General features: G+C 40.4%; 1 protein-coding gene across 3 annotated transcripts in view; it reads left to right on the top strand.

Moving 5' to 3' along the window:
- Positions 1–24,511, top strand: part of LOC116995795 (diacylglycerol kinase iota) — a 197,765-nt gene that overhangs the window by 109,871 nt on the left and 63,383 nt on the right. For 2 of the 3 annotated variants that reach the window (XM_033058768.1, XM_033058767.1), the window contains 11 exons: positions 824–906; positions 2,222–2,282; positions 5,338–5,451; positions 5,989–6,126; positions 7,266–7,344; positions 10,424–10,479; positions 11,343–11,405; positions 11,636–11,709; positions 13,050–13,161; positions 15,529–15,728; positions 19,188–19,250. In XM_033058768.1, the coding sequence (XP_032914659.1) occupies positions 824–906; positions 2,222–2,282; positions 5,338–5,451; positions 5,989–6,126; positions 7,266–7,344; positions 10,424–10,479; positions 11,343–11,405; positions 11,636–11,709; positions 13,050–13,161; positions 15,529–15,728; positions 19,188–19,250 (1,043 nt within the window). The remainder of the gene's footprint in view (positions 1–823; positions 907–2,221; positions 2,283–5,337; positions 5,452–5,988; positions 6,127–7,265; positions 7,345–10,423; positions 10,480–11,342; positions 11,406–11,635; positions 11,710–13,049; positions 13,162–15,528; positions 15,729–19,187; positions 19,251–24,511) is intronic. The other variant, XM_033058769.1, reaches the window with a different exon arrangement.

The raw sequence follows: 24,511 nt of genomic DNA, 5'->3' as shown, positions 1-24,511 counted from the left end.
TTGGTTCTTCATTTCAGGGAAGATGTCAGTCTGAAGAACCATCCCTAGGAAGGAAGAGCTATGGAAAATTCCTGATGTGTACCCTCGGGCCATGTCTGAAAGGCATTCTTGAATTAGAGTAGAAGCTCAGCTCACAGAGTTTTTAGTTCTCTGTTGCTAGTAAGAGATCCTGTCACTCCGTGTCTGGGCAGAACATGAAGGAAGGAATTTGCATGAGGATATGAACCCCAGAGTTTGAGAAAACAGAAATTATACCTTTAGGTGATGGGCTGGCCACGCTGCACTGAGTGAGGGACCATTGGGGCAGCTGTACCCCATGGTTGCAATTATGAATGATCATGGTGGTGATGGTCGAGGCCAGAGCACTGCCACTGCTTGCTGCCATACTGGGGAGCACACTGTCCAATGTGATGGAGACTTTGGCTACGATCTCATTCAACTTCTTGTTGTCACAGGTAGCTGAGGGTGAGGTGGGATAACAGAGGTTTCTTCTTGTTGCAGGTGGTAAGGAACAGGAGAACAGGTTGCTGTGGGAGACGAACCTTTGGTCTGACCCCAAATGCCTGTTCTTATGGACCATTAGTGATCTGTGCTGTTGAAACTGTCTATATGCCTGCATGTGCACCTCGTCCTGGATTGCTATTCTACAGAGCAGTCATTTGCTATGCCACTTTCTAGTTTGTCTTCTTGTTTTATGTTTGCTTTATAAAGTACAGAAAAAAAAGAAAACCAGTTCAAATGTAGTGAATAATGCACACTATTATTTCCAATAATAATTAAAGTGCCCATAACTTTCCTTCCTTTGATTTGTCTCTCTTGCCAGGGCACCAAGGTTCTCCAAATGTTTATGTGGTATTTGAACCCACGCCAGGTGTTTGATCTCTCTCAGGACGGGCCAAGAGATGCGTAAGTACTGGAGCCTTCCTTGCTGTGCACCCTGCTTTGGGTCTGGCCAGGAACACAGGAAAAGATCTAGCTGGGCTGGATTAGTGACTGTGTGAGGTTTTGGTAGCAAGGGGAAGGGCTGCAGTGGGGGCTTTGGTGAGGGAGGTCAGGAGGTGCCCCCATGAACAGACAGAGCCATGTCCAGGCAGCTCCAAGGCTCCCTGAGGATCCCAGTGCCTGACCATTCCCTAATGAAAGAGCATTGCTGTGGGGAGAGGTGGCTGCAGGCTGCCACATGACAGCACTGTGCAACTGTCCCTGCCCACTGAGTAACTAATTCAGCTTAGCAAGATAATAATTGAAGTGCAAGTCTCTTCCAAGCGAGAGACTACCTCTCTTTAAAGGGCTGATTCTTGCTGTCAAGGGCTAAGAAACCATCCTTTTGTGATATTGGACATGGGGATTCTGACTTTGCTTAACCATCTGTTCAGAACTTTCACATTTTATAAATTTGTTCTGTATGTTTTTGTAAATATTATTACTGTAAATATTTTACAGCAATAATGGAAAATCAAATATTTGCCTGTAGAAGAATAGTCCAAGTGTTTCCTATTCAAGGCACCCAAGATTTTTATTTTCCTACAGAAACACCTACACTGCTGTTCTCTTGTGATACTTAGAAGCTTTAAGTTTTACATACATTTTTCAGAGCTGTGTAATGGGGAAAAGGAGGTCCTCTGGTCACACAGCTCTCTACATGCGAATGATCCCCCCTCATTAGAAAATATTTCATTATGGCTTTTTGAAGGGTGCAACTGAAGGAGCAAGACTTCAGTGGGTGCTTTTTTTGGTCTCTCCTGTTGATATTTAGATCACATATTCAGAGAAAGAACTCTATTACATATTCTTGCCTTCTGTGGTGTTAAAATACACTAGTTGAAGAAGCTGTCACATTATACAAGACTGAGAAATAATAGCTCAACAAGTCATGAGGAAGAACATTAAATACTGTTTTAAAAGCTCAGTGTTTAAATTTGTTTGCTTTAGGGTAAGAGAAAAATGAAAGATTTTGACCTCCCTAGGGGGAATATGAAAATCTGGGAAGATGGTAAACTGATCAAACACTTGTCAGGAGGTGCTGCCTAACATGGAGGAAGGCCCCATTTCACATCCTAGTGGTTTTGCATTTCCACGTCCACTCGTATTCTTAGTAATGAACATTTGAAAATGCAGTAAGTGGTGGTTAAACTGTCACACAGCAAAATGCGTGAAAAATGTCTGCATTACTGTTCTTAAATTTTTCTCCTCTTTTTTTCCCCTTTCCCTCCCTGGGCAGGCTGGAGCTGTACAGAAAAGTGCCAAACCTGAGGATCCTGGCATGTGGTGGGGATGGGACGGTAGGTGCAGGGACCTGGCAATCCCATAGTCTTTGGCCAAGTGATTAAACTCCTCACAGTGGTGGGTTTCTCACCTCACACTGTCTGCAGAGGCACAGAGAGAAGATATATCTTACACTTGTGAAATCTAACGTTTGTTTTTCAGTTTTCTGTGTGACCTGGCCTGTGTAAATATGGGGCCAGATTCTCACGTCCAAAGCCCTCTTTCCTTTATTGCATAAAGGTGTTGTACAGCTTCAATGGGATAAAGACTAATTTTGCTGGTCTCCTCTGACTATATACTTTAGATCTGAGGGTCTAGAAGGTTAACTTAGTGTCTGGGAGCCATTAAATCCTAATTTCTACTCCTTCCTGCTAGATCCTGGCAGATCCAGGTTCAGCATTTTTCTTTACAACAGAATTTCCATGTTCTTGGGTAAGTGAATGGTGTCAGTCCATTAAAGGATTTGGGCACCTTCATTTGGAGAAAATCTCTGCAGCTTATGGTTTGAAGGTCATGAGTGGTAATGGAATTGTTATACCTGCATTCTCTTTCTAGTACTTGAAAATATTTTAAATCTTAGTCTGTGCCACTGAGTGCTAAATACAGTTGAAAAACTGACCTTTAATCTCTAGGGGGCTCAGATCCCCAACATGCATTTGATGGCAATTTTAACAGTAAGTATGGTAAGGAAAATGCATTACTACTCACAAGATACAGTGATTGGACAGAACATATCCATGTAGATGTTTAGGGCATGGAAAGGTGGTTGGTTTATTTTGTAGAGAGCTGAATCCCCTCTCTTAATTTTTTTCTGCTTGAATTTCTGGGGGAATTTTTTCAGGTTCTGTGGGTTCTTTTAAAACCCCAGCAGTAGGGTTATTAATACCAAGGCTGCCCCTGCAAGAATGAAGAAAAAAATCAATTATAAGATTACTGCCTTGCTGGTACATGAGAAAGTAAGATGTGACTCTTACAGATGATGTGATGTTACTGATGACTGAATGATGAACTTTCCTTAAGAAACATGAAAGACAGTCCTTTAGCAGGAGGCATCAGCTGAGAAAAAGTGTTTCCTTCTGTTTTCTTTCCCATCTGAGGAAGAGGGAAAAAAATTAATCATGAAGATATTAAAGGAGAAAAGAGTGCAACTACATTGAGGTGGACCATCCTATTTCCCTTTGCTGAACTGTGCGAGCAAGAGATGGCAGCACCTTCTCATTAGTATGAGCAGCACTCCAATATTGCCTCTGCTGCTGCTCAGTTGGAAACAAATTAATATCCAGTTATTCCCAAAGCCTTTACATCTAGAAATGAAAAATCCGGCTCAAATGGGCTTAATGAATATGCAATGAGACCAGATGCTACGTCTCATTATTGAGGTGAATCAGAACTTTCTGTAACTTTTCCATCGTCACTTCAGGGTGGGAGTGGAAAGCTTTGCTTTCAATGCAATCAGGAGCTTTCTGTTTACAGGGAAATGATAGCATGTGTCATCCTGGGTTGTGCAACTGATGTACAGGGTTTAGAGGTGACCTCAAGTTAAAAAGCAATGTTGTACTTGTAAATTGAAATTTGACATTTCTGTTCATCAGTTAAAAGCATTTACAAAAGTGGTGGGTATTTTGATGCTGCCTGTAGCAGTGGAGGCTGAAGCAAAGATGTGTGGGTTAAGTCAGTGGCAGTGACAATGACCAACTTCTTTAAGAAGTGCTGGCCCTACCATTGTTATCTCGACTTTTTATTCTGTCTCTGTTATCAGTGCAGAAGTATAGATATTTTGAAAGAGAGAGGATTACTTACCTCTGAAAATCCCTTTAAAGACCTCAGTATTTTTGGTGACATCCAAGGTCATGAGAGCTGTAAGTACTTGAGATGGCTGTTGGCAGACAATGAACTCGAGTAGGGGATCACATCCCAGATAAATGCTTTAATAATTGGACAATTGGTTATGATAAATAGCTGTCTGATAAACGCCATTTCTGCAAAATTAATTTTTGAATAGAATTGGAGAAAGAAATACCATAGAATACTAAATGGTGTGGTGATTTCTGTATTTATCAGGGCACCTCCTCTGCAGTCCTTCAAACTTCAGCTATTTTTTCTGATGACCATGTTATGCTGGCTGTCTTTTTTGAAGTTCCAGTGCTATGCTTATTTGGATTGAGTCTATATTTGAAACCTCAGTAATATTAGTTGGGACAAGAAAAATTCGGTCCACCTGTAGTCAGGATTTTGGTTTTCTGGCCTGTTTAAAAAGTCACATTTGCAGTAGAAACTGCATCTTTGAAAACTGGCAACAGAAAAAAAAATCTTCTGTTAATTTTTAATAATTCTTTATCTAAAAATGCAGCACAGATTCCTCACCTTTTTTTTTTAAGTGAAAAGTAGTTTAAGAAAGAGTCCTTTGTTTTGCAGTAAGAATTTCAGTCACCAAAAGTTTGATAACATCTTTAGCAACAATTCTTTCTCCCTTTTGAAAATTACCATTTAATGAAAACAAAATACTTTACAGTAATTACTTCTTCTGGCTAGATTTCTATTTGAAAGCTTTATGTAGTCCAGAAGAAAGATAAAAGAAATAGCTCTCTGAAATAACTAATAGCTTAGGATACAAAAGACAAAGATTCATTATTCCAATCCCAAACCTCCAACCCTGAGCAAGGGTCTGTCTTTTAGTCTAGTCTTTTATTCTTTTATTAGATATGTGTGTGTGTGTATCTGTGTATTGTATATATATAGATATAATGCCTTGAACTGAGTGAAATAATTCAGCACTAAGGTCTCTTTGGGAAAGGGGGACTTGTGAGCAAGTCCATGCTTGGCAGGACAAGTTCTGAGGACACTGTGCTGTTTTAATGTGGCTTTTGTATTCTTTCATAGCTGTTTGTCAAAGGTTGAATTTCTTTTGACTAAATGGTAATTTTTAAAAAAATTTCCTTGAATTGTATATTCTTCATTAATTTTAAAATTTCTTTTACTTGGTTTTCTCTGTGAAAAAGAAAATTGTATGATCAAAATATGTCTTTTTCTCTTTAAATTTCCTGACGGTCCTCTTAATATCTCTTTTTATAGGTGGGCTGGATCCTGTCCATCCTTGATGAGTTGCAACTGAGCCCCCCACCTCCTGTGGCTGTCCTTCCACTTGGCACTGGGAACGACCTTGCCCGCACTCTCAACTGGGGTGGGGTAAGGACTGGCTGCTGTACCCTTACATGGGGGTTCTCAACTTCCTGCTCAGATTATTTGTGTGGGGTGAAACATTTGGCTAAAATAGCAGGCAGAACTGTGTCCAAGGTCTGCTTCAGTTCTGGCAGAACGGTTGCTTCAAGCAGGTTTACTTCAATTTGCAGTCTGGGATTTTGAATTACTAATGATATTCTTGCAAAAGAAGTGTATGTAGATGTATCCGGTATTTCAGGCCAAGTATCAAGAACAGTAAACAGGCTTCTAATTTAAGCATAATTTAAACTCTCTCTTTATCCTTTACTACAGTAATGGACTTACTCCAGGAAAGGCAAATATACTTTGAATTCCTCTCCTTATGGCCTTACTTTGCCTGCCCTAGACTCATGCATCTCAATAGTAGCTTGTTAAAGTGTTTGATCAAAAATTTATCGAGGATCTTAGGCATGTGTGAAAGCAGGGAAGTCTGTCAGGTAATTGGTGAGTAGCATGATTTGTTTTCTTCATCCATGGCTGATATTCTGGTCACTTTGCTGTCAGGGTTACACAGACGAGCCTGTGTCTAAGATCCTGTGCCATGTAGAAGATGGAACCATTGTCCAGCTGGACCGCTGGAATCTTCAGGTTGAGCGCAACCCTGATTTGCCCCAGGATGAGCTGGAGGATGGGGCACGTAAGGTTAGAGCCTGCTTTTTCCCCTGGAAACTACAGAATGCTTATCAATCTTTGGGCTGCACTTTAAGCAGCATGGGTTGGGAGTTCTGCAACTTTTTAATTTTCTATTTGCATCTCTCTCTTTGATTCTTTTCATGTGTCAGTGATTCCAGAGTTGTGTGAAAGGCATTTATTTGTTGTTTGAAACACCCAGGCATTGAACATTTATGTCAAAGATTAAATCCTGGAAAAACATCCTTAGCATTTCATCAGAAAAGTTATTGCTGCATTTCTCTAGTTGGAGGAGAAGCAACCCTGTGACTACCATCCATTCCCCAATTAGACAAAGCTAAAAAAAGGATGTAAAATTTTATTCCTTTTGATTTTGCTGATGGATACCCACTGTTTCCTAGTTTACAGCAAGGTGTAGTGTATTTTTGTATCTAACTTCTTTATGTGTGGGTCTTCTTGTAATCTCCACTAGAGTATCTTGGTAGTTGAAGAATGGGAAACTTTTTGTGAGGAATTCACATAATAATGCATAATTTGGACTGGAGATGTTGAAAATACTACAAAATTAAAAAAAAGAACCAACCAAACAAAAAACCCCTCCTGATTCTGTTGATTCTGTAAACCATTTTCCTCTTCTCAGTTATAAATTCCAGCTTATCTGTTAGATGCTACAGTTGTGTGTGAAACAATGAGAAGGCCAGATGTGTGTCTGCCTGCCTTCATGCATCCTCAGTAGGATTAGGGCTTCTTTTCTGGGACTTGGATTGGACCTGGTTATACATGAAGTGAGAAGAACACAGCTGGAGTTTCATTTGCCATGCTGAGCTTAAAGAGCCAGTGAAATCTTTGGAAACCTCTGTGTTGGTGATATCTTAGGTGGTGCAACCTTATGGGAAATGTAACATAAGGATCACTTATATGATCATGAAGCACTGCAGGTCTATTTGTGTTCTTTGGGCTCTTGTATCCAATTATTTTCCACAAGCCATTACAAACCTTCAGAACAACCTTCTGCTTACATTTCCCTGATATGTTCCACTCTGTTCTTAGTAGGTTTCCATGAAGAACCAAATTTAAATGTTAAACCCTGGTGTGTGGAGAAATGTTCTGTTCATGTTGTTTTTATGTTTCTTTTTGTTATCTAATTACAGCTTCCCCTCAATGTCTTCAATAATTACTTTAGTCTTGGATTTGATGCACATGTTACGCTGGAGTTCCATGAATCCAGAGGTAATAAGAACTTTTTATTTCCTTAGCCTTGTGGATGGGCATTTATTTTATTAATTAGAAATAGAGTTGGATTTAACACCCTGTTCTCATAGTTCAGAAGTAAAGCTGGAATATAAAACCTTAAGATACACACAAGAAGAATTAGTGATTGTATCATGAGTTTCCAAGGGACTTCAGGATTAAGAAATGATAGAAGTACAAAGAAGACTGTAATTTACTGGAGGAAAAGGGCTAAAAGGGAAGCTTTCCAAAGTGTAAGATCTTGTAAAAGAGATAATATGTAAGTCAGATATGGGTGTGGAAGTGGAGGGAAGAGAAGAGCCACAAGACTGGAAGTAGCAGGAATATAATTGTGTTCTCAAACTGAATAGCTGTCACATCTGGATCAGTATAGGATAACATCCCTGGAGTTGGTACAGACCCAGAATGTCACTCTGCAAATTAAAGGGTTTCATGTCCACAGAAGTGTCAGGAATCTGAGCAGTTGTAGCACCTTATGTGTCCCCTTTGCCAGTGGCAGTTATGCCTCCCTGTACAGATGGACGTGTGGCTTAAGGACTGAAATGAATGGCTTTGCACTGATAGGAGAGGCTCTATTGATATGGTTTAGGCAGGTGTGCTTGGAGAAAAACCTTGCTCAGGTGTCTGCCTTCAGCTTTTGGTCATTCCAGCTTCACATGCAGGCATTTTTTCTGAAACACAGCCTTCCTTATATTCACTGTCATACTATCAGAGTGTCATTGCAAGATGAAAAGATAGCGCTCTAATGTCAGGCTAAATAAAGAGCAGGATACATGATGGAATAAGCTAATGCATATTTTATGATGTTTAAGACTGCTTCAGGCTTTAGGAATAATAATGAGGGGCCACAGAAGGGCACAGGAATGAAATTATGACAGCTGTATGCATTTTTTTTATGAGTGCATGTCACTCTGCATTGGTAATGTGACTGTGAATAGACTGTATAGATTAAATGCATTGCTACTTTCTCATTTAATGGAGGCATTATTTAATAATGAAGTTATGGAGCCCTATAAAGGATGAATGTTATTCCAGACATGCCGGTTTTTAAAAAATTTGCACAGGTGAAAAATCACTTGGCAGAGCAAGCGATGTGTCTGAGTATGAATGGCCAGGAGAGCTTCTTGTAGCACAAGTCTTCACTGCTGGTGTTGTCCTTGCCTTCTCAAATGCTAAAACATATGAAGTGAATTTTGTGTATTTTAGAAGAGGAAAGCTTATAGCCTTGGAGGTGTTGCTGGTGTGTGGGTTATATTTTTTTTCATGTGGAATTGAAAGGAAAGGTTCCTGGGAGCACTTATAGCCTTTCAATACTCGAAGGGGATTTATGAGAAAAAAGGGTCCTGTTTCAATAGGATAACGGTTTTAAGCAAAAAGAGTGTAGATTAGGACTAGATATAAAGAAGAAGTTTTTAACAATGAGGGTGGTAAAACACTGGCACAGGTTGCCCAGAGAGGTGTGAATGCCCCATCACTAGAAACATTCAAAGTTGGGTTGAATGAAGCTCTGAGCTACCTGTACTAGGTGAAGATGCCCCTGCCCATTGCAGAGGGTTGGATTAGAAGGACCTTTCCTCCCTACTGCACTCATCTCTGTTGGCAGAAGTAGGCCAGCAGGTTGAGGGACTGCTGAGTCCCTGACATCAGAAAGGTTCCTTTCCTATTCTAAACTGGGGCTTTAGTTATGGGGAGTATTTTTCATAAGATCCAGGTAAGGTCCAGTGCTGTGAGAGAATGTGCAGCACAGACACTAAGACTTCAGAAGCCTTCTTCTGCTTAGCCATGGGGTGTTAAGACTCTGCAAAGAGCTGTGATCTCAATAAGTGAGATGAGATTGACTTATGCAATTAAATTCATTGTTCGAAGTAGAAGTGGTCCTGGCTGAGTTTGAGTCACCTGTGACACAGCAACAGATACAGTAACTGAACCAGTAAGCAAATCAGAAACCTCAAGCAGCTCATTCTTACAAAATGGAACCATATTTTGTGTGAGGTAGTGACTTTCAGGAGAACTAGAAGTATTGTTTTAAGTGGTCATTTGAGAGATAATTTGGATGTGTCCACCTTAATGTGATGCCAGAAGAACTGCCTTGGTAGTTTGATGTTTTCACTAGAAAATCAATGAACCAGGGTGAGTAGCTGGCACTAACATTGAATACAGGGTCAGAAGGGCTGCTTCTGGAATTTCTAGATGCCACAAAGAAGGAAAGCAGTTTCCAAGGAGGCTCAAGAATGAACTGTATGCTGGGAAATGTGCCTCGCATTGGGAGATTAAGGGAACTCTGTTTATCTTATTGGAAAGAAGGTTGAGGCAATTTAATCACTGCCTATAAGTATTTACTTGAGGAGAAGATATCTGATAGTTGAAGGCTCTTTAATCTGACAGAGAACTATAACAAGATTTAGCAGTTGGCAGTTGAAGACTGAAAAGTTCAAGATTGGAAACTGCCACATTTACATCAAGAGTGAGAATAATTAACCATTTGATGTACATTACAGCTAGACTTAAAATTCTGCATCACTCGGAGTTTAATCAAAACAAAATAGCTTTCTAAATAGGTTTTAGAGTAACCAATTCTTTTTTTTTTCTTTCTCCTGCAGAAATTTTTGTGTAGAAATGTCTATTTCTTAATAACTCTTTAACACATCAGAATTTTGGGGCTGTTTCATCTTGTAATTTACTAATTCTTTACTTCTGTTTGAAAGCATGGGTTATTGTTTCATAAATTTCTAATAACTCTTACAGATTTGTTCTCCATTGTTAGAAACAGAAATCTTACAAATTCTATGGAGGGAGCATAAGATGAATAGTCTGAAAGTTGTGAAATGAACTGATTGAATTCTAGTTACCTCTTTGCTTATGTTGCCCTCTATTTCCACTCTCAACAAGAGAAGGGAAGGCACAGATGGGTGACTCACAGGGAAAACATATTTATGTTAATATTTTCTATGAGTGATAACACTGAAAGCACTGTAGTGCTGGCAGGGACTGTGAAGGTATAATGAAGTCTACTTGTTTTATTAGGGTGTTCATACTTTCATTTTTCATCCTTTCACAGAAGCAAATCCAGAGAAATTCAACAGCCGATTTAGAAATAAAATGTTTTATGCAGGGGTAAGTACAGATTTGTCTTACAGAATGATGTTAACTTAGTTCCTTGAATGTCTTCTTAATTGCCTCCCCCCTCACTTTCTCACATCAGGAGCTCATGCCAGTTCATTCTGCCTGTCACCATTTCAAGTGCACACATGCTGTTTCTGGCAGTGCCACACACAAGTGTCTGTAGAAAAGAGCCTGTGGTGCTTTTATTGTACAGAACTGAGCAGGTGAGAAAGGTGCCACTCCTTTGGACACAGTCCTGGTCATACCTTGGTCCCTCTGCCTTTGGCTCAAAAGCTTCTCAAGGCGCTGTTTTGCTTCTGTCAGGGTTTGGGAAAGGCATTGGAACTGACTTTCCTAGAGAAATTGCCCGTATATTCGTAGCTTTGAGGAGCAGTCTTGGATGTAGGGTTACAACAAGTGCAGGGCAGAAATCAGATATTTGGAGTGATTAATGATAGGTGAATATGCACATATAATTACCCACTTGTGCATTCAGGAAGCAAATGGACAGCACTTTATTCTAAAGCCATTAAGAGCAAACACCAGTTTGATAATGACTGACATATAATGTATTTCTGGATGATGACACCCACCGTACCCATGTGCTGTAAACATGGAAACAAGTATGTGAGCAAGAATTTGTGTTTAATGGTCCAGGATACCATTGCGCTTGGGTTTCCAAGACCTTTTTTTCAGTTAAGCTCTCAAAAGGAGAAGTATCACAATTTCAAGCAAAAAAATCAAATCAAGTATTCTGAGAGAGTAAGTTTGACCAAAGGATGGCATTTTGGTAATTAGCTCTGTGGATGGATAAGAACTGAAGAAAAAAAAAAGAGAGGCAGTGTTGACAATTCTTGCACTTATTTCTGTTGCAGGCAGCCTTTACAGACTTTCTGCAAAGAAGCTCAAGAGATTTATCCAAGCATGTTAAAGTTGTGGTCAGTATAAAAAATTGTGTCATAGTATTGTGGGAAGGGGGTGGAGGTGGAGGTTTGGGAGAGAGAGTGAGGCGAGAGTTTAATGGCTCTGTTACTTTTCAGTTTTGAGCATGACATTTGCAACACATTCCAAGGAAAGTCTTGGGAAAGGTGTTACAAAGCAGCAACACTTCTCTTGTCTGTGGCTCCATTCAGCAATTTCTCTGTGCTCTGTCACTTTGGCTTTGTAGTGTGATGGTACAGACCTGACTCCAAAGATCCAGGAGCTGAAGTTCCAGTGTATAGTGTTTTTAAACATACCCAGGTAAGCTCAAGCCAAACTCTTGAAGTTATACAAGAAAAATAACAATACTTTTCAAAAGACACCTACCAGTTGTCCTAGGCTGGGTGAATGTGCAGGAAGCATTTTGCCTCTGGGCTACCTTGTTGAGAGCTGGCTGCTTATAATGCTGTTAATGGGCTGTGCAGAATGGCGTGAGTTCAGGGTGCAGCAAAGCCATTCTTTCAAAAGTTGAATATCCTCATACAGTAGAAATGCCTAAAAAACACACTTTGCAAAGCTGTGCATCTAGCCTTCAAACAGGGTAGTAAAGGGACAGATATGTGGTCTTTTGCTTAATTAGAATCAAAGTGCGAAAAAAAGGAAAGGGGTAGAAGGGGCAGAAATGGAGAGAGGGGAAGGATTAATATTTTACCAATTAAGGAATACCAAACTGCTGGAAGGAGTCATAGTTGTTAGCATGTTACGATGTGTCCTTAATAAAAATATAGCTGAATTATCAAAAGTTGTTGATGTCATCCTCTCTAGAACAATAGTTTCCAAACTTAATTAAATTGTGCATTTCTATCAGTAAAAAGCTTTTAAGCAGCACCCCAACAGATGTGTATTTATAAATTATATAGATGTACTTTATACTAGTATTACTAGCCATATAAAGCATGCACAAATATGAATTAAGAACGAATGTCATAAAGATGAAAGAAATACTTATTTTAATGTTTGTTTTTAATATTTGCTTTCTTACTGAAAGTAATGTTTTTCTCCATACACTCTAATTGTCTTGTCACTTGTGGATTTTTCTTGCATGCACCCCACTTAGGAAACAATTGCTTTAGGCAGCCTCATGCTTTGCTCCATTGGCACTCCCAAAAACTTAATCCTTGAGCCCTGCACGGCAAGTGACTTGGTGTCACCTCTCCAAAGTTCCCACTTCTATCACTTTTAGATCACTTTTCCATCTATTCTTTGATGGTAGAAAAGAGAGATGCCACAGCTATATCTGTTCCTGCTTCTTATGTCTTCCTGCCTCCTCAAACTATGCAATGTTTGGCATTATTTGTGCTGTTAGAACTGCTGAGCTAGCAGGGAGAGAGCAAAGAGGGGCAAAACAGCTTTATGGCCCAACAGCTCACCACCAGGAACCAAAGCAAATAGGGAGAACAGAGTGCTGCTGCTCTATGACCTGTTTCCTGGTGTTTCCCCGTTTTCTCACTCTCAGAGGGGCACCTGATAAAGTTTATGGTGAATACATCTGAGGGTGTTGTATCTGCTTGGGAACAAAAAGAACAGGCTCAAAAGAACAGGTCAGGACCCATCAGGGCAAGCTGCTTTCTCCAACTGGCTCTCCAAACCTCTCTCTGTAGGTATTGTGCTGGCACAATGCCCTGGGGGAACCCCGGGGACCACAGGGACTTTGAGCCCCAGCGTCACGACGATGGCTACATCGAAGTCATTGGGTTCACTATGGCCTCACTGGTGAGTGCACAGGGCTGCTGCCAGGCTGGGTCAGCCCCGTGGGCAGCACTGCAGAGTGCAAAATGTTTCTTGTTACCGAAGAAGTGTCTTTCCCCATAGTCAGATAAAGCCGAAGCATGCGCCGATGTTAAATGGCAGAGTCAAGTTGTTCTTTTCTAATAAGAGAAGAGTTATTAAATAACAGAAAGCATCACTTGCAAAATATGGCTGATTTGCATGTGCAGTTCTTGGAAGTAAGATTATTACAGTAAGAGCAGTATGATAAGAGCATGAAGTCATGATTTTACTGTTCTATGATCAAATAAACACTCCTTTTTCTTTTTAGCATTTGTATGTTTCAATCTATGGCATTAAAGTCTATTTTTAGATATGGCTGCTATATAAATATGAATTATTCTATAAAGTTATATGCACATACAGTTTCTGTATGCTCGCCAAAACTCTTGTGAAGCTTTAGTAATAGTCGTGGAAAACTTTTTTTTTAGCATTTCTTGCCTGAATTTTATCTTTCCTTTTTATTCTGCTAGGAAAAGGAAATTCAGCCAACAATTTTGTCAGTGCACTTTTCTTTCAATGCTGTCCTTAAGGTGAACTGAAACTGAGTTACCATAAAAGCAATCTGGCTGTCAATACCTGGTGTTCTGCTGAGGCACTGTGACAGTGTCTTCAGGGGGTGGTTAAAAGCAGCCAGATCTGGCAATTATCCCCATGCTAGCACCAGCCTACCTAAGGCACTGCAACTTGGGCTTGGTGTGGCCAGCAGAAGACCCACAGCTGGACTTCCTGCCAAGTTTTTATAGCTCACACTTAGCTCTATACCTGTAGGCCTTTATTGCTGCTGTCTCATGTAAGCTAGTTTAAAACAAAGGTGGATAAGCCTGTTTTAGCAAAACTTCCTTGTTGTTTGACCTGCCCTCGGTCTGTATCACTGTCAGTAAATACCCATGGTAATGGTACTTGTTTCCCCAAAGTGAAATTCTGGCTAATCTAATCTTCAAAGTAAGCAAAATGAAGTCTTGGTCGATCTTTCTCGAAAAGTTTCCTGACCTTTTTTTTTGGTTTTTTTTTTTTTTTTTTTTTTTTTTTTGACAAGTCTAGTAGATTAGGGAAATAACCCACAAGAAAAATTTTGTTTATTAGCCTAGTAGATCTTGTGGAATAAATGTGAAGAGTTTAGGATATGTTTTTGAAAATACTGTCAAAATTCTCTTTAGCATGTACAAACTGACAGTTTTCAGTCAGAAGAGATTTTTGTGTTTGCCATTACCACAGTTCTTGTCAATGGAAGTGGCTAGACAGATCTCAAAAGCTACCAACAATTTCAGTTTGGACTGAATTTAAGAAGTAGGGCCCTTTGAGCTGCTGTTTCTCTTTAGAGAAAGCCTAATTGAGAACTGAGGGGTCTACAGGTGCGCTTTGGTTGTGATGCTGCAGAACAATTGCAATCCTAGATTATATTGATATAATCCCAATTTGCCTTGCATGTCTCTCAGATGTGCTTGTTGGACCTAAGTGGGTCTGTGAAACCGAGGGAAAGAACTACTTTATTAAAAGCATTATTATATTATTGATAATATTGTCAATCGATCCATAATATTAAGTACACAGACCTTGACTTGTGTTTAGGCTGTTCTATATTGGCATTGCATTAATATGAGATTTTTTTCTGCATCTGAGAGATGAGAGTTAGTTGTCACAAAATAGTCATATTCATTAAAAAATTACATTTCTGCCCAAACATGTCTGCCTAGAACTTGAAGGATCTGCTCTTTGTATTCCTTGCTTAATTTCTGTGAAATGAATTCTTAAACATGGTATTTAATAGTTTCCTTCTGCTTGCTCTTTTCAACCTGTCTAATGTTAATGTTGACTTGATGTGTAAGCTTTCATAATAAAAAAAACCCTAAATTTATCTAATTCACATTAAGGACTATTCTGTTCAGGAAGGGGAAATAATTTTTGTCTCACAGATGTATCTAATTAGGGATGTTGTTTTAAAGAGTAAATAATTATTAGCATTACTATATTGTGAAAACAAACAAAGAAAAACAAATTGAAAGCTTTACGAATGAACACAGTTATTAATTTGTGTGTATATACAGATGATGAGTCCTATAATGCATGTGGTTAGATATCTGCTTGTTTCCCACCACTTTTCTTTATTAAATTTTGAGTATTGCTTTGCAGTTTTGGGGTGAAAACACTTCCATTATGCTTTTTTAGAATAGCTTAGGTATGGAGTACTGTGTAATGGATGCTGTCAGCAAAGTTGCATTTTAGACAGACTAGCTGCCTCAGCTATCTCTGTTCTGAGATTTCCTTGCATGGTATGCTGTTCCTTTGTGGTTTTTTGTTTGTGTTTTGCAGGCTGCTCTGCAGGTGGGTGGCCATGGAGAGAGGCTGCACCAGTGCCGGGAGGTGACGCTTTTGACATACAAGTCAATCCCCATGCAAGTGGATGGCGAACCCTGTCGGTTGGCTCCCTCCCTCATCCGGATCTCCCTGAGGAATCAAGCCAACATGGTGCAGAAAAGCAAGAGGAGAACGTCTATGCCTTTGCTGAATGAGTGAGTTGCATATGTGCATGTCCTAACAGGAGGCCCATGTGGGGCAGCATATTCCGACATGGATTTTGCATGTACTGGACTTGCAGTGCATTTGAAAAATAAATTTTAAAAAAAATCACATCTTCTGAAGTCCCTTTTCACTCTCTTGTAAATACGTATCTGACTTCCTTTTGCTCTTTATCTTCTGAGTTGCCCCTGTCTTGCTTTTAGACTGGTGTTGTATCTTTCTGTTATGGATCTATTAATTTATTTAGAGAGATTTCTGCAGGCTTGGCAGTGTGCCCCCTGGCTTCTGACGGTTCTGCATATGTATGCCATTTGCCCTTGAAGTTTTTTTGATTTAGTTTTTCAGCTTTATTGATCTGCTTTTTAAACTCTATTGAAGACCCCATAAGAAATTGCCACAATCAAAAACTAATCAGGACATATTTCAGTCTCTGTTGTGAGCACATGCTGCCTGACAGAGTTTGTGGAGAAAGATTTGAATGTCCTGAAAGAACTGTTTGTACTTTGTGTGAAATCCTTCTCCCGTACAGAAACCCAAATAAGAAATGAGTTTTGTAGATATGACTAGGGAAAACCTAAGAAGATTGGAAACCAGCAGCTTGCAAAGAGGAATACACAGGGCTAACATTCCTTTTCATGGTTAAACTTTCTTTACAAGAACTGCAGATATATTTTAATGAGAAGAAACCTAAATAGTCAAATTTTGGCCAATGAAAATGGCCTTCCAATAAAATAATTTCTATTATTTTGTAGAGGGTATTACTGTAATTCTTGTATAGGTTTTTATTGCTCCTAAAATAAGTAATGCAAGGATCTTTGCTGTTTTTCATCAAATATTCTAAATGTGAAGCAAAACAGTCTACCCCTTAAGATAATGGCCAAAAATTATTAAGGATCTAATCAAACTAATGGCCTAAACTTATTAAGTATTCACATATAACTCAAACACTCATGCACCAAGGCTTTAATATTTCTGGGGAAATGGGTGGGGAATTTTGCTGTTGCAATTGCAATGGTGAGGCAAGTTCTGTGAAGAGATGTAATACCTTTCAATAGCTAACTCATATAAATGTAAAAAAAAAGGACAAGGTCTTAGGCACACCTTTTCTCTTTAGCCATCTTGAAAGTTGTCCCTCTCACAGCTGTATATCTACAGAAAGATACTGCTTTACTTCAAACTTTGACTCCAGCCCTTAAAGAGTTTTTTGTCATCCCCTGGCTGTCAATCTATTAATGTAATCAAAACCAGCCTGGTTACTTTCAGCATGTTCCTGTTCCATTTAGCACTCTGTTCTGTTACTGAGACTAATGCTTTTCTCTTACTGAGACTAATTAATAATTCTGCTTGCAGTAGAACCCCATTTCTCTAATGTGCAATTTCTATTTGCTTGGAAAATGCATAAGGTATACTCATCTCTCTTGGGCAGAGAATAGCAGCATTTTGACTATGGGCAGCAGTGCCCTGTTTCAGCCAACCACAACTCCTCAGTCATTAGTGAAAGCTAGAATGAAGCAAAGGACAATCCTGGGACATCTTTTTCTGCACTGAAGGAGACTAATGCAAATGTAAAAAGAGAATTAATGGTATTTCAAACTGATAATTAGCATGGTTAGGTTTGGATTTTTAGATCTCAATTTAAACTGTGATAGGGAAATACATATTTGTAGTATATGCCAATTGTCAAGGGGATAGTCTTTGTGGTTTAGCTTGATTTAAATGTGCCACGGTACACTAAATTGCTGTTAGAGTCCTTTGATTTGGCTGAGGTATTTTTCTGCAGATTTGTGTGTTGGGAAAATGCAAATGATCTGTCAGGAACTGTAGCCTTAGCTTCACATATCAGAAACTGTGCGTGTATATATTTACATCTATTTCTATATATATCTGTGTATGTACTTCTCTCTGAGGTGTTGAAAAGGAAGGAGAGAGGACTTGAATCTTCTAATACGATAAAAAGTAAATGACTTGTTAAAGGTTAAAATCTACAAAGCATATTAGTATTGTAAGAAGTTCATTCAATATGATGCTGATTGGTAGTATTGCAGAAGTGAAGAAATTTGTAATTAAATATGTTCATCTATTTTTCTTAACTTGATCTCTAGGATATAACTCCTTGTTCTGTTGGAATCTCCCAGAGAATCTTCTATTGGACTGAACATGATAGATTAAGGGTTTTTTAATGACTATCATTTGAATGTTAGTTGTGTGAGATAAATCAGTGGGTCTGAAGCTGTCCTTAATTACTAGACAGCCCTTCTTGAGCTCCTTGCCAAGAAACAATTAGAAAATTATCTTGGTCACAGAAATGCAGAGTTGTTGTTATTATTGTCAGCTTTGATATTATTGCCACATAAGAAGTGGGAGTGAGTAGACAAAGACTTAATTTGAAGAAGTTTTACACTGTTTCTGTATTTTTTTGTCCTGATCCTCTTTTTTCTGTGAGTGGTTTTTTTTTTTCCCTCGAAACACTTGTTGGCTAAGTTGTCATTCCTGTTCTCTACTGATCACAGTAGCATGTGAAAGAGACAACACATAGCTCGGTTTGCTGTAACCAAACCAAGAATATGGTTGTTGCGAGCCATACCAAAAATTGTGGGGAATAAGAAGAGGACTGTGGTTCAGCTTTTCCAGGAATAATTTTCTGATTAGAAACTCCTGTACAGTATACTCCCCAGTAAGTTTCAGTAAATGAACACTTTCTGAATTGCAAAACATATTTTGCTCTCACTGACTTTTAATTTTGGTTGAAGAAGAGCATCCTGCATAATGGAAGAGAAAGAGGAGGGAAGAGGTTTTAGATAAAACATATACGATGCATTCAAGATAAAGAAAGGGATCATTTGAATATAAACACTAAAAGTGAATTAATATTGGGGGTCACGACATATAAAATTCAAGTTTCCTGAAGGTATGAAAAAGAAGAATGAAAAGAACAATTTGTCATTGTGGATACACAATCTCTAGTAGAGGGTTGATTTTTTTCTTAAACAGTAACTAGAGATGGTCAACCCTTGGAGATAATCCCATCCGTCTAGATCTCAGCTTTGTTGTTCATTTGTGTTTCTGGAGCTGCTTCCAAAGTCTGTTGCTTTGAAATTTTTTAGTGCTTGTGGAAGAAATTCTGTGGCCCCTTGTCTTCCTTGTATACTTGTGTGCCAAGCTTGTCACTGGTCCTCACTTGTGTCTTTGGAAAGCTCCTGTGTGCCACATAGCAGTGATTTTCTCCATTTGCATGTCTTCAGTTGCTCTTGGCTTCCTAGTGGGAACTCAGATCTGCATGTCACTTCATTCAACTTTTATGTCACACATTCCTTTTGTTTCTGTTTAAATGTTGTGTGTCTTTTTCTTTCTTCTCTTCCACTCCTCTCTTTTTCTCTCTCTCACCTTTTTTCCTTGCCTGTCCTCACTGTGTGCCGTTTTCTCCTGGCCACTCATTTCCTTCTGCCTTATAGTATCCATAAAGTGCAGTCTGCTGACCTGAGGAGAGTCTCGGCTCCCCCTGATTCCTTCACTGTGTGAGTATCTGGCTTTTTTCTATTCTAGAAGTTCCACAGCCTTTCGTTATTATCCTGTGTCATTCAGCCGAGAGATGGGGCAGTAAAATCCAGTAGAAAATGGGAAGAGGGAACTCAAATGACAGCATGACTGATGGGCACAGGATCTTGCCATGAAGGCCACAGTTCCACAGTAGCCCAATAAGGTGAGCAGGACATGTCTGGTGATGGTGACCAGGTCCAGCCAGGACCAGCTCTCCAGACATCCATAGCAGCAGGCACATCCAAAGTTTGATACTAGGCACCATTCCTGGAAAGAATTGTCATGAGATCTTTTCAATTAAACACAGGAGGTTTCCTCTGAACCTGAGGAAAAAATGATTTTTACCGTAAGGTTGGCAGAGCACTGGCACAGATTGCTGAGAGAGGTTGTGGAATCTTCATCTTTAGTCATAATCAAGATCGTGGTTCTGCACAGCCTGCTCTAGGTGGTCCTGCTTGAGCAGGGATTGATGACCTCCAGAGGAATCTTCCGGCTTCAACCATTCTGCGATTCTGTGAAATTTCAGAAAGCTGCAAGTACAGTAGTTTCACGAATACAAGCCGCACGGATTATAAGCCGCACCCCCGGTGCCTCGACAATGTTGCTGTCTTTGTCAATAGATAAGCCGCACCCCGAATATTAGCCGCACTTTCGTTCGTCGCGAGAATCCGTGCGCAGCTTTCACAAATTGGCCAATTAGTAACAGGATCGCGGCATAGCGGGCTTTACTGGCTCGGGGCGGGGCCAGGAAGGCTCGGCCCGCTCATGGTTGCCGACGGGGCCGGCCGGGTGGTGCTGCAGCCGCCGCCGGGCTCACTGGCCCCCCTCTCCCGTCAGCACCGCCCCGCCGCTGCGTTTACGTACTCGCCCTGCCGGCGGGCCAGCCACTGCCGCCGCTGGCAGGCATGCCGGCCGCCTCGCCGCTGCGTTGTTTACGTACTCGCCCTGCCGGCGGGCCAGCAACTGCCGCCGCCACCAGGCTCGCCGGCCGCCCCCTCCCGTCTGCACCGCCGCCGCGTTTCCTCGCCCTGGCCGGCACTGCAGGCCCCCGCACCGCCGGGCTCCCCCACGCTGCTGGCCCCGATTCTGCTGGGCTTCCCCCGCTGCCAGGCAGCCCCACCCGCCGGCCTTCCTGCTTCTGCCATGCTCCCCTGCACTGCTAGCCCCAGTTCTCCCGGGCTCCCCCGCCCTGCTGGCCCGGGCTCTGCCACCCCCCCTGCCCCGCCCTGCTGGCTCAGGCTCTGCCGCCCGCCCCCACACTGCTGGCCCCGCCTCTGCCAGGCTTTCCCACCTCAGCCGGGGCCGGCCGGGCTCCAGCCTGGCTTGGGGCTGCCGCGGGCTCTCACTTCCGTGTTGGCAGCTTTTAGAATTTTGTTAATGTATTAGCCGCCCCGGAATATTGGCCGCACTTCCAGGTTTCCACCAAAATTTTGGTCAAATTGGTGCGACTTGTATTCGTGAAATTACTGTACATTGTTATTTTGCAAACAAGGAAAGATTCCCAGTTTGGTGTGCCTTTTCTGTGGGTCTGGTTTAGTGTGTTCCAATAAGAAGTATAAAGTAATTAAATGAACTTGTCTCAACAATTCACCATCTAAATCAGCCTCTAGAAAAAAGTTGAGGTAAGCCTTATTTCTTCCACAGAACACCGAGCTGTTTGTCTAGGAGAATGAGTTCTATTTCCAAGCTCAGGGATATCCCTTGGAAAATGACCTCCAAGTTTTGATGCGATCCATTCTAATGACCCATTTGATACCAGTTATCAGAATACAGCAGGGAGAGAAAAACTTGCAAGCCCCAATTTGAAAGTCAAAGATGTTTGTTTCTTAAAATCTGTAAAAATAGATTAAACATGCTGCTGCGCTGGGGCTGCCAATTAACGTGTCTGGCAAATTAAAATAAGAACCCATGTAGTAACAGGGAAATTTTATTTGGATTATGTTGACTTTGAGATTCAAATGTTTCTTTGAGTTTTTTTGTTGAATAACATAGAAGCAGACTGAGTTCCAGGACAGATCCTACTGAGACCTGGTGATGGATATAACCTGTCTAAGATAAATGTCAGGATTTCTGCAGCATGAGATGCATGGGAATTTGGGGTAGCTAATTATTAGGCTCATGTCATGCTTTTTTTTCAGAGATAGTAGAACTGTGATCCTTTGAATAGAAGTAGAATTGTGATCCTTTGCAAATGCTTATACAAGGTGTGTAAGTAAATACAAGCACTGAATTTTTGAGGAACTTTCAAAAGGAAGGTAAAGACTTGCATTTTCCTGCTGGATGCTCAAAGATGAGAAGATGCACACTTGAGAGTACATTTGTCTTGTGTGGTTGATACAAAGGAATGCTGAAAAAATTAGCATTGAAAAATAAAATACTTACTTGCATAGCTCCTACAGTTCTTCTCCAAATGGAATAAATGCTTTGGGTAGGCTGTAATTATTTTTTTCAATTACAAAATCTGCATAAATGAAAATACAAATATCACTGTATTGGTAAATACTCCTCCTTTATGGAGTTTATGTGGTAATGATTGCAGCAGAGTATGTGTATAAAACCTGTGTGAATAACAAAAGGGTAATACAAAATAATGTTTTTGCTTTTAGAGGTCCAAATTCCAAACAGAATCAACTTTCTCAGGCTGAATATGGTTACTGTTTATAAAAGGAGAGTCTAATAAAGAATAGTAGGAGGCAAGGTGTAAGGGAGAAAGTGGTAGAAAGTGAACTATTCTTCAAATGCAGAGTTAAGGATGCAAATGCTCATAGATACCTTCTCCCTTTTTTCTGAAGAATGATTTATAGGGAATTGAGTCTCATTGTTTCTTCATCAATTTTCCCTTTTTATCATGTGAGTTTCTGAATGTGAAGCTGTCCCACGTTCTCTGGCAGCCCGGAAAGCCAACCATATCCTGGACTGCATCTGAAGCAGCGTGGCCAGCAGGGCAGGGGAGGTGATTCTGCCCCTCTATGGCTCTTGTGAGACCTGACCTGCAGTGCTGCCTCCAGCTTCAGGGTCCCCATCATGGGAGGGATGTTGACCTGTTGGAGTGAGTACAGTGGAGGGCCCCCAAGGTGATTAGAAGGACTGGACACCTCTCCTATGCGGAAAGGCTGAAAGAATTGGGATTGTTCGACCTGGATAAGAGAAGGCTTTGTCGTAAGCCAATTGTGACCTTCCAGTGCCTGAAGGGAGCCTACAAGAAATATGGAGAGGGACCACTTACAAGAGCATGTAATGACAAGTGGAATTGTTTCAGCCTGAAAGAGAGTAGGTTTGGATTAGATATTAGGAAGCAATTTTTTACGGTGAGGCACTGGCACAGGTTGCCCAGAGAGGCTCCATCCCTGGAAGTGCTCAAGGCCAGGTTGCAACCTGGCTTTGAACAACCTGGTCTTGTGAAAGATGTCCCTGCCCATGGCAGGGCAGTTGGAACTAAGTGATCTTTAAGGTCCCTTCCAATCTAAAAATTTCTTTAATTCTATTTAGAGGGATTATTACCTATGGAGAACCCCTTATGCTTGGAAAGGTAAAGTGTGGGAGAACCACAGTCAGCATGCAGGAGAAGAAAAGCAAGTATCAGGATTCTACTGGGAATGTCAGTACGTGTCTGTACTTCGTGTCTGTGTGGGTCTAGCCTCTATAAACCAAAGTGTGTTTGATTAAGCAATTGTGAGACAAGAAAGTGCCAAAGAATTTGCTACAGTGGGTTGACCTGGCTTATCTGGGATAGCACTGCTGTTCTGGTTTTGACTGTGACATGACTAATTTTCTCCCTAGTAGCTGTACAGAACTGTTTTTTGGATTTATGGCAAGAATAATGTTTTGGCTGTTGCTAAGTAGTGTTTATCTCAAGTAAAGGACTTCTCAGTGTCTCACACTCTGCTCTGAGGAGCTGCACTCAGTGCTGGGAGGGAATGAGGCCAGGTAAGATGACACAAACTGGCCAAAAGTATATTTCACACCAGAGATCATGCCAGTATGCAAACTGCTGGAGTTACCTGGGATGGGTCTGCCTGCTGTTTGGGGATCTGCTGCATGGGGAGCGACTGTATCATACATTGCTTTTTTCTCTTGTGTTTGTAACTCTCTCTACTCCCCACTTATCATCACAATTGTTATTACTACCATATTTATTGTTATTATACTATTTTGTTCTATCATTGAATTCTTATCCTGTCTATGAAGTTTATATTTTCTTTCCAATGCTTCTCCTAACCAAGGGGACTGTCCTTTGGCCCAGAATTCTATAACATGGCTGCTCATATAGCTCAGATTCCCAAAGGAAAGAAAAATAATGTGTTAGAGCTTATAATTTCAAGGGTGTGATTTTTTTTTTTTAGGTAAAGAACTTAGGAAGAGCTTTACCTTAAAATAGTAGTGAGCTTTTCTGAAGCACTGAAATTCATCCATAGAAGAAACTGAATGAGTCTGCTTTGTTGCGGCAGTTCTTATGTTTTAAGTAGATAGATGCTGTCAGAAACTTATTTTTAATGTATCATTTCCAAGCTCTGTCAATGTGATCTTGAAAGTAAGGTGAATTCATTTTTCTTTTGGTTACAGCTTTCCTCTTTCCAATTGCTCTAAACACTGGAACACTTAATTAATTTTTCATGTTTCTTTCTTTGCTAGGAGACAGGTAATTAATTAATCATTCATTGTCATTGCAAACATCCCCCAAAAGACAGATTTTTTTTTTTATTCAAGTACTTGTTGCGTGGGGGAAAGTAGGTTTCTTTTTCAGTTTACTCTGTGTAGGATGGTGTAGGCTGTATTCTTGAAGATCTATCAGAAATTTGTCACTGTATTCTGTAGACTTGTTGGACTGTTTATTCTTATTATTCCTTTCTCTGTGGAGATGTGAAGCATAAGAAATGGTTCAGTGGATTCATAAATAATTGATAAAGCGATTAGAGAACTTATAATTCACATCTCTGGCTTCCTGTCACTTGTTGCTGGATAATTAACAGGGGTGAGAGGAAGAAGTCATGACTTCATCAAAAGCCAAGTGTGCTTTCTAAGTGAAAGATCTTGGAGAAAATTCATATTTAGGTTTGCTCAAATGAAATCATTATAAATAATAAACATGAACAAATAGAATATTTTAGTTGGCCTCAATCTTTATTTGCATTCTCATGAGGCAAATGGCATTTAGGATTTAAATCTGTGGATTGATGTGTTTGTGGAATGAGTTTTTAATTACATTCTTTAAGAGGTAATGGGCTTCATTCATCTGTAC

Source organism: Catharus ustulatus, chromosome 4, assembly GCF_009819885.2.
Source record: "Catharus ustulatus isolate bCatUst1 chromosome 4, bCatUst1.pri.v2, whole genome shotgun sequence".
NCBI lineage: Eukaryota > Metazoa > Chordata > Aves > Passeriformes > Turdidae > Catharus > Catharus ustulatus.
This window is presented reverse-complemented; position numbering and strand designations above follow the sequence as displayed.